General features: G+C 36.2%; 1 protein-coding gene across 1 annotated transcript in view; it reads right to left on the bottom strand.

Moving 5' to 3' along the window:
- The window catches only part of LRRC9 (leucine rich repeat containing 9), a 97,064-nt gene that overhangs the window by 79,330 nt on the left and 4,440 nt on the right, over window positions 1-13,294 (bottom strand). The window contains exons 2-9 of the mRNA XM_053928858.2: window positions 12,186-12,268; window positions 11,396-11,477; window positions 10,910-11,128; window positions 9,602-9,742; window positions 9,028-9,091; window positions 8,653-8,723; window positions 3,797-3,979; window positions 946-1,101 (exon numbers count right to left, since the gene is read on the bottom strand). Of these exons, the coding sequence (XP_053784833.1) occupies window positions 946-1,101; window positions 3,797-3,979; window positions 8,653-8,723; window positions 9,028-9,091; window positions 9,602-9,742; window positions 10,910-11,128; window positions 11,396-11,443 (882 nt within the window). The 5' untranslated portion in view covers window positions 11,444-11,477; window positions 12,186-12,268. The remainder of the gene's footprint in view (window positions 1-945; window positions 1,102-3,796; window positions 3,980-8,652; window positions 8,724-9,027; window positions 9,092-9,601; window positions 9,743-10,909; window positions 11,129-11,395; window positions 11,478-12,185; window positions 12,269-13,294) is intronic.

The following is a 13,294-nucleotide window of genomic DNA, read 5'->3' as shown; positions in this document are numbered from 1 at the left end:
GATGTTTACTTTTCTCTCATTTTACTTACCAGTACATTTATACTAAGGATATCATGTTTGTCCCTCATGTTTGTTGAAAACAATTTTTCAGATTGTCATTTGTTGTTTATTTTTGTTAATGATGCTTTTTAGTATGAAAGCATTTTATCTTTTTTTTTCAATCAAATCTACACTCTGTTCCTTTGTGATTTCTAGTATCTCTTTTATTTGGCAGGCTGAGATCAGTTAAATATATTAATCTACATATTCTTCAGTTTTTTCATGTTTTCATATTTACATTTAAATCTTTTGCCAATTGGTATTTACTTTGGTAAGAGGTAAACTAAGGATCCAGCTTCTCTACCCATGAGTAGTTTACCTATTTTTCTGACACCGTTTGTTGAATAACCCATTATTTTCTCATACTTAAAACATATATAGTTCTTTTATATACAAAGTTCTGTTTTGAGGTAAATAATCCTTAATTTTTCAGGATCTATTTTTAGTAAAGGAAATCTAATGTATTTTAAATAAAAAAGCATACATAACTACTATAGTATAGCTTGATACAAAGTTCTAACCTTGTTTTATACCTTAACAATATTAGTAGAGGGATATTTCAACCCTTTAGACAAGAAAATGGATTTTGAGCACAACCTACTGGTATCTAACAAAAATGAAGCTGAAATAAATTAACAGATTTCTATGATTCTGAATCATAATGAATTAATTAGTACTTAAAATTTTTATATATTTTTTGAACTGTAGATTTCTAAGCACAGAATGAAGCTTAGTTAAGCACCCAGAATCAAAACATTTTGGGAACAGGCTTCACTTGAAACTCAGTATTAATTAAAAAAAAACATATATGCATTTGTGAACATATATAATTTAAAATATAATGCTATTTTATCCATCAGTTTTCTTAAGCTGTGGCCACTGAAGATTTACAGTATTAAATCTTACGTTTTTTTTCACAAAGCTGAATAATTTTATTCGCTCTTCTGGCAACTTCTGTAATTTACATTTTCGATCATTCAGTTTTTCAAGGTCTTCATTAACATGTCTCTGAACAGTTTTTATACGCATATTGTAAAACATTAGTTTTTTCATTGCTGTGATCTAAAAGTGAGAAAACCCCAAAAGATTAGCTGAAATTAAACAATATAGGTAATTATTAGTAGTATAGTATGACTGCAATATGTTCTAAGTAACAGTTAGAAAGGTTTGCATGCTTAATTACTAATAATGATGATGTTGAAATGATAATGGCTATTCAGAGTTCTATATTTAAACTTAATAAACAAAATATAAAGTTCCAAAAAGTTTTTTTGTGGATAATATTTTGAATGTGAGGCATATTCATATTTATTTCCAGGATGACAACATAAAGAGACTACAGATAGAATTCAATTTCCAAAATAGTATCGTGTAGCTAATGAGACAGTGCTACTAAAGCAAATATATAATTACATTTTTCCTACTTGATTAATTTAGGGAAAAGTAAAGAAATTAAAAAGAACTAAAAGCAAATATAATATTAAATTCATTTTTTAAAGCATGGTTAAAAGAGGATTTCCTGGTATTTTCAAATATGTAAAAGGATGCTCCAAATGAACTTGTTTTAGATTGAGCAAATTACTAAATTATCAGTATAAGCCAACCCAGTCCATTCTGTAAAAGAGCAGACTCATACATTCAGCTACTTATTGGATATCTCCCCTTGGATGCTCAAAAGATTGTTCAAACTTTGTATGTTTAAAGTTAACTTGTAATTCTTCCTTCTAAACCTACTCCTCTCATACTCTTGCTCATCTCATCAAATAGCAATTCCTTTCCCTCTTTCGGTTGCTTGGGCCAATTACTTGGAATTATTCTGTGCTTCTTTCCTCTGCTCCTCGTATCCAATCTATTAGCAAATCCAGGTTAGTTCTACCTTCTAATACTACCAACATCTACTTTTCACCACCACCTCTACTAGCACCTTGTGTCAAACCATCAATATCTCTCTTCCAAGTTACCGGAATTTAACTTGTATGCTTTCACCGTTTTTCCCTCTAATCCTCTATTCTTATTCCATTATCCAAAAGAGTCTCTTTAAATTACATAATTTATCTTGTCATCCCCCTGCTGAAAATTTTCTAGTGGCCCCCATCTCACGCAGAGTAAAAGCCAAGGTTCTTACAACATTCTACAGAGTCTCACATGATCTGCCCCCTACCACTCATGTCTTCATCTCTTACTTCTCTTCCCTTCACTTACTTAGCTCCAGCCACACTAGCCTCTTTGTTGTTCTTCAAATGTGAAGCATGCTCCTGCATCAAGGTCTTTACACTTGCTGATCCCTGAAGAGCTTGCTTCCTTACTTCCTTCAAGTCTCTGCTCAAATGTCACCTTAGCAAATCCTTTCCCAACAATGCTATATGAAATAGCTAACACCCTGTCTGCTGCCCCTACCAACAACCCTGTTTCCTCCACCTCTGTTTATCTTCTCCATCTGATATGCTAGTTGTTTCCTTATTTAGTTGCTTATTATCTGTTTCCTCTCAATAGAAGGTGAGCTCCAAGAAAGCAGGGATTGTGCCTTTTTAGGTCACTCTATACCTCTAGTTCCTTGAACCATGCCTGGAATGTAATAGGCGTTACATATTTGTTAGATAAATGAGCCAGCCAAGTAATATCACAAAGCATATTCACCTGCTCATCTTTGTGAAAACTGCCTGATGTAAAACTACAGAGATGAAAATGGAAAGTTCAAAAATATGGTTGTCACTGCAAAGTTTTGCTGTTATTTTAGACAACATAATTGTTAGAGAAGGCATTCCTCCTCAGCCTTCTGATGACTCCAAACATCTGCTAGTAGACAAGGACTCCAGTCCTTTGCTTAATACTGCAAGACAGCTTACTTCTTAGATTGGGGTGGAAGGGATACTGGTCTCAGTTTTGGAAGAGAGAGAGAATGGAATTTGAGAATAAATTCTCAGACTAGCAAGAGTAGAGAAACAAGTTAAGATAAAAGAATAAGGACATTCTTGTTCTATATTGAGATGATGAATCAGCACAGGAAAGAATGGGAGGGCGCCGTGTGAGGGTCTCCACGTGCCTGGCACATTCTACGTACTCAAACAGTGTTTATCGTGAACGGACAAACAGGGCAGGGAGAAGCAGAAATGTGTGGAAAGACTGTTGGGAGACATGGTGACTCCCTATGCACTCTATACTGAAATTACGGGTCCTTTGGTAATGTGACATTTTACTGGGGGGTTCGCCATCGGTGGCAGTCCGGCATAGTTCTCTTCAAGATTTCAGGGATCTTCAAGATTTTGGCAGTGTGGGTGGTTCCACTTATCCTTCCGGGGAACCCCAAATCATCTTTAATTAGATTAAAATTGACCTAATCCTGCCATATTACCATCCAGCACAGATACTTTCTGATTTTGATACATAAAATTTCAAATGAGAGTGGGTCATTTGTTTCATTTCTACTTTGTTTAGGCTTTATTAATGTTTGTATATATAGAGCTAGTGCAATTATTCTTAATTCCGAAGATAATTTTTCAGATTTCCTCCTTTTAGTTTTGTATACATTTAAATGTTTTTCTGTTATTTCACCTTCCAGTCCTGTCATCCAAATTGAAATTCTGGTACTAATGTTATAATTGGTATGTTTTCAGGTGAAATATCCAGCTCACTGGGGCAGAAGCAGAACTGGTGACAAGAACTGACAAGAAAATACTACCTGCCGTATGTGGACACAGCCAGAAAGCAGCAGGTAATTAAACGTACGTCACGGATACCTGCTTAGGGGTGCACTTACATCTGCCAGTTCCTTGATCGGCTTTGCTGACACATCAAACGTGTCAAGTCTCTGAAGGCAAGGCAAGTGATACAGTACATGTGTGGAGTAATTATACAGCAGGCAAACTGGGTTGGTTTTATACTGAGGATCATTCAGACATAAATCCTTTAAGCGATGCAGCCTGGTTAAGTTGGTCAGGTCCTAAAACGGCAGCAGTAATAATGTTTAATTAAATGTAACTGTCCATTTCTAAAGGGGGCTTTTGCACACTTGAGATCACCATAATGTAATGTAATGCATTCTAATTATCTGCTTAAATATGTTAAAGTGATTTAGATGGATAAAATATTCTCTAATGAAAAACGTGCTAAATACATGACAAATAGATCATTCATAATTAAATAGAAGACTCTACATAACTATGCATACAAGTTGTACTTTTAAAAAAAAGGCCGAAGAACATTTACTAAATTGTGCATTCCACCTGGAACCTTGGAGCCAGTCACTTGAGCACATTGGTTCATTAAGACGACGTTGCCTCCTCTGCACAGCTCCTAACAACCCCAGTGTCCCTGCTACTCCTTCACCACCACCCCCACTTACCACCTAGGAACGCTGCCCGCCGTTTTTCTCAGCCTCCAGATCTGCTCTTCTCATCCCCGCTCTATTGTAATCACCATTACATTCCTGACTTTTAAGTGTTTTAAAAATATTTTTGTTCCTGTGAATGCCTCTTCTACCTATTAAGGACACTGAAATCTAGCTTTCCCCGGAGGGCCTCATTTCTCTCTCAACCTACGGAGGCGGAGGGGTTGATAGTGCACTTCCAGACGGCTGCTACTCAACGTCTTTTACCCTGAAGTCTCAGTCGTCTTTGGCACCTGGCCCTTGCTTCACCCTTCAGTCTTGTTTCTTCCAATTTAAGCCCTGAGATTCTATGTTTTCGCCACATACTGAACAACCTGAAGTTTCAGAATGTACCAGACTCTATCTTACCTTCAGACCCTCTCTCGTGCTGCTGCCTCTGAGTGAACTGGACTTCACCCCAATTTAGCCTCTCAATTTGTCAAGACCCAACACAAAACTCGTCTTCTCTGGGAGCCATGTTTCATCCCCCAAGCTTGGGGTACATGCTCCTCCTACGAACTCTTAGCCACCGGGCTTACCTTTGTTATAGCATTTATCACATCCTGCTGCCAATTGCTTGTGCCTCCACAAGCCTATAAGCCAGGATCTGTATGGGCTTTGGCCCTCTATCTACAAGCTAAGAATGGTGATTGCATTTTCAAAGTGTTGTGAAAAAAAATCAAGAACAATACGTGACAGAGGCCGCATGTGGCCCACAAAGCCTAAAATATTTTCTGTCTGACCTTTTATAGAAAAAGTCTGGCAACTCTTGAGATAAAGTCTTTGAGAGCAGAGTTTGTGTTGTGCTTAAGAATGCATTCCCAGGACTCAGCATTTAGAACACAGCAGGCACTCAATATGTGAATTAAATTGAATGATTATTACTTTCTTCCAACCTCCAAGATGTCCTCATATCTTCCTCAATAATAGCATTACTAGAGTGATTCCTGGGGCTGGACTTGAAAGGATGAAATGCTAGTTAGGAGAGTCAGAACTGGAGTTAAAGGAAATCTAAAGCAAGAACCAGGAGACATTGGCTCTGAAGATACAGCACAAATTGAATGGGGAAGCTGCTAGAGTGAAAGTAAGATAAGGTCAGGGAGCCAATGTGTGTCCGCACTCTCTCTGAGAAGTGAGAACACGGCTTAGTGGTAGGACCTGCGGCTCTGAGCTGGGCCCATGACAGTAGTGGAACTAAGCAGTGTTGCTTGGAAAGGGAAATTTCTGGTCAGAGCTGTGCAGAGAGAGAATTGTTCAGTCAAATTCTAAAGAAGCAAAGAAGGCAAACCTCAGACTGTTCTGATAAGTAAAGACACTCTGGTTTCTGGGTGGCTATGTTGCATTTGACCATCAGCCTGGGCTAGGAGATGGTGAACTTTGGAGTCTTACACAGGAACCCCCCACCTACACTCAAAAGTCAGAAGACACTGGAGTCATTTTTGTCACCAAAAAGTAGTATTGTGGTACTATACTACTTTTTTTGTGCTACTACTGATGTGGGTGGACAGTGGCACCGAAGTTTTTCCATCATTACTAGGATAGTACCTTTTTAGGGTAGATGGAAAGATTAGAGATAAAAATTCAAGATAACAGTGTTTCAAGAATATTCCTAATATGGTAATGGTAAATGTTGCTGTGAATCTTGAGCAATGCTTTTATAATAAATAGCCATCATTACTATAGGGAGCCTTTTTAATATTAGGCCATACAATTCATACAATGAATTTTCACAATAATCCTATTATTATCCCCAGATTGAAATAGGTCAACACAATTAAAGTGATAGTAATAATGATAAAATGCATCTATTGAGTGTGGACTGTGTGCAAGTCATTAATATTCTAAGACCTTTACGTTATTATTTCACTTAAACTCAACGTTACCACTGTATTATGCTGTGTCTGGCTCGTGGCAGGGCTAGAACGGACAGATCTTTCTGTCTGTGAGCCTGTTCTCTTCCCCACAAAAGGCTGCCGTGGCTAGCCAGGGTAAGGTAAACTTCTGTCTGACTTCCTGGCAGGGAAACCCCTTATCCTCCCAGCATTCTGCCCTTATCTTCTTTAGCCTCAACTCATGATTCTTTGCCTCACTCTGTTCCAGCCACACTGGATTTCTAGTTTCTTGAATTGCTATCTTCCTTTCCACCACTCAGGTCCTTCACACTTTGTGCAGAATGCTCTTTCCTTAGTAACTGCTGCTCATGTCGTGTATTGTAGCTTAAACATGGCCTCCCACAGCATTCTGAATGTCTCTTTCACAGCTCCCTCTGATTCTCCTGCTGCTAGTACTCAAATACATCCTTTCATTTCTGACCTCCACTCCTCTGTGAATGTTGTTCTCCCCATCTTAGAAGGCCTACCTGTCACTGCTTGGAAGCTCCTCCCACAATGCCTGTTGAAATTCTGTCAACGTTTTACGGTGTGACCACATCAAATATTTCCTCTTGATTTTGACCAGGAAAATAAGATGTTGTTTAAGTTTCTTTTTAAGGTGCTTATAGCTTTCTGCCCCATTCCATAGTTTTTTGGTGTCTTATATTCTTGTCTGAGTAAAAGAATGCCTACTTTAATACTGATCAATTCCAAATTATTTCTATGGTAAACTTACTCATCTTTCTTCAGTATTGTCTAGAGGAAGTGTCAGAATATGTACCTTCAATCTGACACTGTCAAAATTATGAATGCCATGTTTTCACCCACATTATATGCCATGAACACTGTCTTTTCATTTGCTTTTTCTTTTTCATTTGAATGCTTGAGAAATGTTTAACATTTACTACAAAACAGCCCAAGTTTCTGTATTCATGAAGCCTGTATATGAGTAAGGGACGTGGATAAGTGCCAAGAGGAAAAGGAGATGGGAGTGCTTCAGGGTGGGGAGGGTAATAGGGGTTGTTGCGATTTTACCTAAATTGGGCAGGAAAGGCATCATGAGAAACCTAACATTTGAACAAAATCCTGAAAGAAATGAAGAAATGATCTGTGAAGATATATGGGGGGAAACCATCCCAGCAAGTGCAAAAGCCTGAAGGGGAGAGTGTGCAAGGAAAGTGAGGAGACCAGAGTGGCTGGAAAGGCGTAAGGACAGGGGAGAATGGTGGAAACTGTGGTCAGGCAGACAGTTGGTGGCCCAGATCATTTAGAGTTTCGTGGGTTATTGTAACCACTGATGAATAGCTTTTACTCTGCACAAGATGAGAGAAGAGTGACTTGATCTGACATATTTTTAAAGGACTGGAATGCTATGTGAAAACAGTAATCATAGCGATGGGGTAAACACTGGAAGGAGAAGGAGGAACTTTTTTTTTTTTTTGCAATAATGCAGGTTAGAGATCATGGTACCTTAAACTAGGTCAGTAGTGATGCAGGTAGTAAGAAAATGGTCAGACTCTGGTCATATTCTCAAAGTAAAGACATTGAATGTGGGGTATGAAGGAATAAGGGGAGTCAAAAAGGGCTGTAAGGATTTTGGCTTAAGTTACTAGAAGAATGGAGATGCCACTTAGAAAGGTGGAGAAGGCTGCAGGAGGAGAAGGATCCACAGAGGGAAAATCAGTGTGAGTTAAGATGGGATATGTCTTTTTTTTAAAGGTTTTATTTATATATTTCTTAGAGAGGGGAAGGGAGGGAGAAAGAGAGGGAGAGAAACATCAATGTATGGTTGCCTATTGCGCGCCCCTACTGGGGACATGGCCTGCAACCCAGACATGTGCCCTAGACAGGAAATCGAACCTGCGACCCTTTGGTTCTCAGGCCAGCACTCAACACTGAGCCACACCAGCCAGGGCGGGAGATGTCTTCAATTTGGGGAGTTGTTAGGGAAAACAGGGATACCAATTTAGGAAGAATAAGTGGATAAAATGTATTTAAAGTCATTCCACATTATGAGATTATTTACAAAATGAATGCAGATAGAAAGAAAAAAAGGATCCTGGGACAGACCCAAGGCAGTCCAATTTTTAGATGTTACAAAAGGATGAATAATCAGAAGAGGTCTAGCTACAAAGATTGGAGGAAAACTAAGAGAAAGTAGTACCTAAAAGCCAAGTAAATAGTTATTTGTTTGGTTTTAACAGTGTCAGATCATTAGGGTCAATTTAGTCAGCTAACTCGAAAGTTTCCGGGAGTATTGGGAAGTACAAAATGATTAAATTATTTCTTAAAATGGGGCTATTTAGTCCATGTTTTTGAAATAAGATGGTTCATGGTCCAGGTTGGTAAATAAAAATGTATTCCACTTAAACATACCTTGAAAGAACATATTTGATTACCAGAAAGGTTTAATTTTTCCAGTTGTTCATTGGGATCAAGACATCGACCTTTAATTTAAAAAAACAAGGTGAAAGAAAAGTTAAATTTCTTGTTTTACCTTCTGTTCATATCCTGTCATTTTTCTGAGTTGGATATGGGCATCATTTCTTGCATGTAAATAACACTAACAATAACACTGTATAATTAGTAACCACTGATTAATGGGTAATATTTTCACGCCCTATAATCATAGATGTAGAAATGCTTTCCAAAGATATCAGACACAAAAGCATAAGAGAAAGCAATGTACTTTTTATACTGATAAAATATTACCAAAGCATTATCTTACATTCCAAATGAAACAGTACATACCAATGCTGCTTATTAGATTTCCAGCAAGGTTGAGGTCATTTAAATTCTTCAAAGTTTGCAAGCCCTAAAAATTTAGACAGTATATAATTTAGGAAAAATCATTCATATTTATGTTTATAAACCATCTGATCAATCTGGTTAGTCCTCCAGGCGTTATGAGCACTGAGCACAGAAATAAGTGCGTGCCTTGATGAAGCCATCTTTGTTTCTCTGGAACCTGAAGAGAGTGATTGGAGGAGGAGGAAGCAGGGAGGGAAATGAAGAGGAAATGAGGAAGAGGAATAGGAAAAAGCACATCACACAGAGTGTGTTTATAATCTTAGGCAAGTTACATATAAAACTTCTCTAAACCTCTTTTTTTTAAGTCTCCGAAGAGGAAATAATACTTTATCTCTCAGGCTTGGTGGAAGGAGTAAAGAAAATAACATATATGAAGTTCTCTATGTTAGTTCTTAACGACAATAATTAAACTAATCACAAATATTTTGGCTCTTAGGCATAATATGATCTGGGACATTCTGATTTAAAATCCAAAGTAGTAATTAACTTTACACATACAGTGAAATTATCTTACCTCAATATGTTTAATTGTATTGTGGTTCAGCCAAAGAACCTCCAATTTCAATAATTTCTCTAAATTTTCTATTTTGGAAATTTTATTATAATATAAATACAGTTTTTCTAAATTTCTACATTCTCGAAGACCTCCAATTTTCTGGTAAAAAAAAAAAAAGAGCAGTCTAAGTAGTGTTAGCTTACATTTTGCCAGAAAACCTTTTAATAAAGTAGATATTAAGTATAATTTATTTTAAAGATCACAACATTTTGCAAAATCAATATCCAGTAAAATTAAATAATTTTTTAAAAAGATTTTATTTATTTATTTTTAGAGGGAGGGGAGGGGAGGAAGAAAGAGAAGGAGAGAAACATCAGTGTGTTTTGCCTCTTGCGCACCCCCTACGGGGGACCTGGCTCCAACCCAGGCGTGTGCCCTGACTGGGAATCTAACCAATGACCCTTTGGTTTGCAGGCTGACACTCAATCTACTGAACCACATCAGCCAGAGCCAAATTAAATACATTTTTTAAAGAAAAATATATAATCTTTCCACCTAAACACAACTATTTTCAATATCACATTCTCTTTAATTTAAATTACTTCTACATCTAATGTTACATTATTATAATAATAATTCCTATAGAGTTTTGTGTTTTTTAGATGGTCTTTAAATTTAAGACCATCTAAAATGTTTTCATAATTTTCAAATTATAATATTTAATGTTTACAAATATTTTGTAAAGTTTATAATAATTTTCTTTAAAATAACTTCATATGTGGCATATTCATATTTCAAAATTTTAGCTATTATAAATAATACTGCTATTTTAGCTATTATAAATTATTATAAATAATAATAAACAATCATGCATACATTTGTTTTCTGCTGCTGAATTTCTCTAGGACAAAATCTTAGAATAGGGATTTCTGAGTCAAATAGTATGTACCTATCTTTGGCTCTTCGTACATTCTGTAATATTGTTTCTCAATGTAAATGTTGAACTGATTTCATTACTAAGCAGTACTAAGTATTGTTTGTCCCATTTGATTACTAAACAGTAGATGTGTCTAGGTTTTAATTCTTTATTTCTATTTTTCCCATGTATAAATTTGTTTCTCTGTTGCCCATTTATCTGTTCTTGTTTTGTTTTGTTTTGTTTTACTGGATCAAGGGTTTTATTGCAATTCATCCTCTTTGGTCTCCTTTTCCCGCTCACTTATCTGTTTTGATCCATATCTCAAGCACATGTTTCAATGAATTATTTTCCAAAGCCAAAGAATTCACTATGAAATATTTCGTGTAAAGTTAAATGTTTAGACTTACCTCTAGACAGCATTCAGCAATCCAAAGTTCTCTGAGTTGCAAACAAGTCTCTAATCCTGAAATTTCTTTTATATCTTGAGCAACGATTGTGAGACTTGTTAAGTTGGGAAATAATGATAATCCGACTATGTGGGGATACCCTGAGAAAAACATCTCCAGTTTTGAAGTATTTGATCCTTGTTGCACAACCATCTCATAAGATAAACCATTGCATAAACACTGTTTTCAGAAAAAGAAACTGGGTTATTACCTATTTAAAATAATAGAAAATTATTTTTTGCTGCTAGAAATTATAAACTGTCAATGGCACGGATGCCATTTTTTACTCTCACAGGAAGGAATATTGTACCATATGTATAATTTCCCTCTGATGCCAGAGGTCACACAGTAGAAAAAGTCTCTAGGTAAGCTCTAGAAAGGGCTGTAAAAATATTCCATTTAATATTCTTGCAAATGTGGATGAAAATAAATTTGACTTTAACTCACCAGTTCTTTAATGGTTTCTTCTTGGTTTAAGTTTTCACATTCAATCATCTTCCACTAAAAATAAGGGTCATAGTAATATTGTCTATTATGGAAAATAAAAAATTAAAATAAATCTGAGAGTTAATGTCATTCCACCTACTTAGGTCGAACTACCTACCTATGGCTTGAAATCTTTACACAGTACATTACCAAGTATCTCTTAGAGAGTTAATTTTTATTCTGAATTTAACTGTCTCTTTGTAACTCCTTCCCATTTGTTACCATTTTACCCCTTGGGTTCAAATAAAACAAATATAATTTTCTTCCACATTATGAGCCTAATTTACCACTTGAAGAAAATAGTCATCTCTCATCTACACCCTTCCCTTTCCCCAGTTAATGTCTTTTAGTTCCCTAAGTATACTTAGAGAGCAAGGAAAAGAATCCTCAGTGCTCAGTGACATAATCTGGCATGGTAATAAGTGTTTATGAAAATGAATTAGCCAACTTCTTCATATTAGATGATATGAACTAATTAATACCTAAATAGATTCAATAAGGCCCAGTTTTTCATAATTTTAAATATTTTCATTATATTATTACAGACATAAACTATGTTTAAAATATAGGAATCCTGGTTTTAATATTGTAACATGATAAAGCAAGAAGTAGAAATGGTATATGTTGTGATCTCACTTTTTACAGTAACAATTCCCTCACAGTACATGTGTGTATGTGTATACATGCACACATATGTATACACATGTGCATTTATAATTATGCAAAGAAGAAAATGCAGACAGACACATACCAAGTTGTTAACACAACTTATCGCAGATGCAGGTGAAAGCTGATGTAGTTATAGCAGGCAGGCGACGCTGGATGGGGCTAGATCTAGGCAAAAATAGAAAAGAAAAACCCCACACTTTTAAAAAAGCATATTTAGTATTGCATAGCATGAATATATAGCCATTTATTCATTCTACTGTTGGTAGACATTTGGACTGTTTCCAGTTTGGAGTTAAATAGTGCTTCTCTGAGCATTTTTGTCATAAAGGTATACGTTTCTACTGGGTTTATCCCTACAAGTGTGATGAGAAAGAAATTATTGTTTCTGCCAACACTGATGATTCTCACAGACACAATGTTGGACAAAGAGGAAGCCATACAGTAAGTATACAGTGCGTGACTCCATTCCTATAAAATTTGAAAACAACTAATCTCTGGTGTCAGAAGTCAGGACAGTAGTTGCCTTTCAGGGGTGAGCGACTAGGAGGAGGCAAAGAGGGGCTTTGGAGTGCTGCTGCAGATAGGTTTCTTGGTCTGGGTGCTAGTTAAAGGGGTATATGTTCACTGTGAGAAAGTAAAAGTAGATTCCTAAGATATATGTTATACTTAAATGAAATTTTACTTAAATGTTTATTTAAAAAGCATTTATATGTTCAATTTTATTCATTTATGCAAAGTAATGTAGGAAGTGAACCTACATTACTTCCTACAAAGTAATGTAGGAAGATACATGGGGGAAGAATATCCCAGCAAGTACAAAGGGCCTAAGGTACATTCAAGAAACAGTGAGGAGACCAGAGTGGCTGGAGTGGAATAAACAAAGAGGACAAGGGTAGAAGCTAGAGGAATATACATAAATTAACATTTTAAGGCAAATAAAATGGTGGCTAGAGTCCATGTGGTTACCTAACTTCTCTTTCGAAATCCCACTGGAATAACGAGGGAAATATGAAAATAAGAAAGAAATGTTTAGTAGTGCTAGGAAAAGAGCATTGATTGCCAAAAATATTGAGAAAGGTCTTTTGAATGAAAATAAAGCAAGTGGCATCAGATTGAGAGAAAAGCCCATCAGCACAAACCAGCCCAAAATTCAATGTACAAGAGAAAGAAGTTTTACGAAATTATTGTTAA

This window comes from Desmodus rotundus, chromosome 7 (assembly GCF_022682495.2).
Source record: "Desmodus rotundus isolate HL8 chromosome 7, HLdesRot8A.1, whole genome shotgun sequence".
Lineage (NCBI taxonomy): Eukaryota > Metazoa > Chordata > Mammalia > Chiroptera > Phyllostomidae > Desmodus > Desmodus rotundus.
This window is presented reverse-complemented; position numbering and strand designations above follow the sequence as displayed.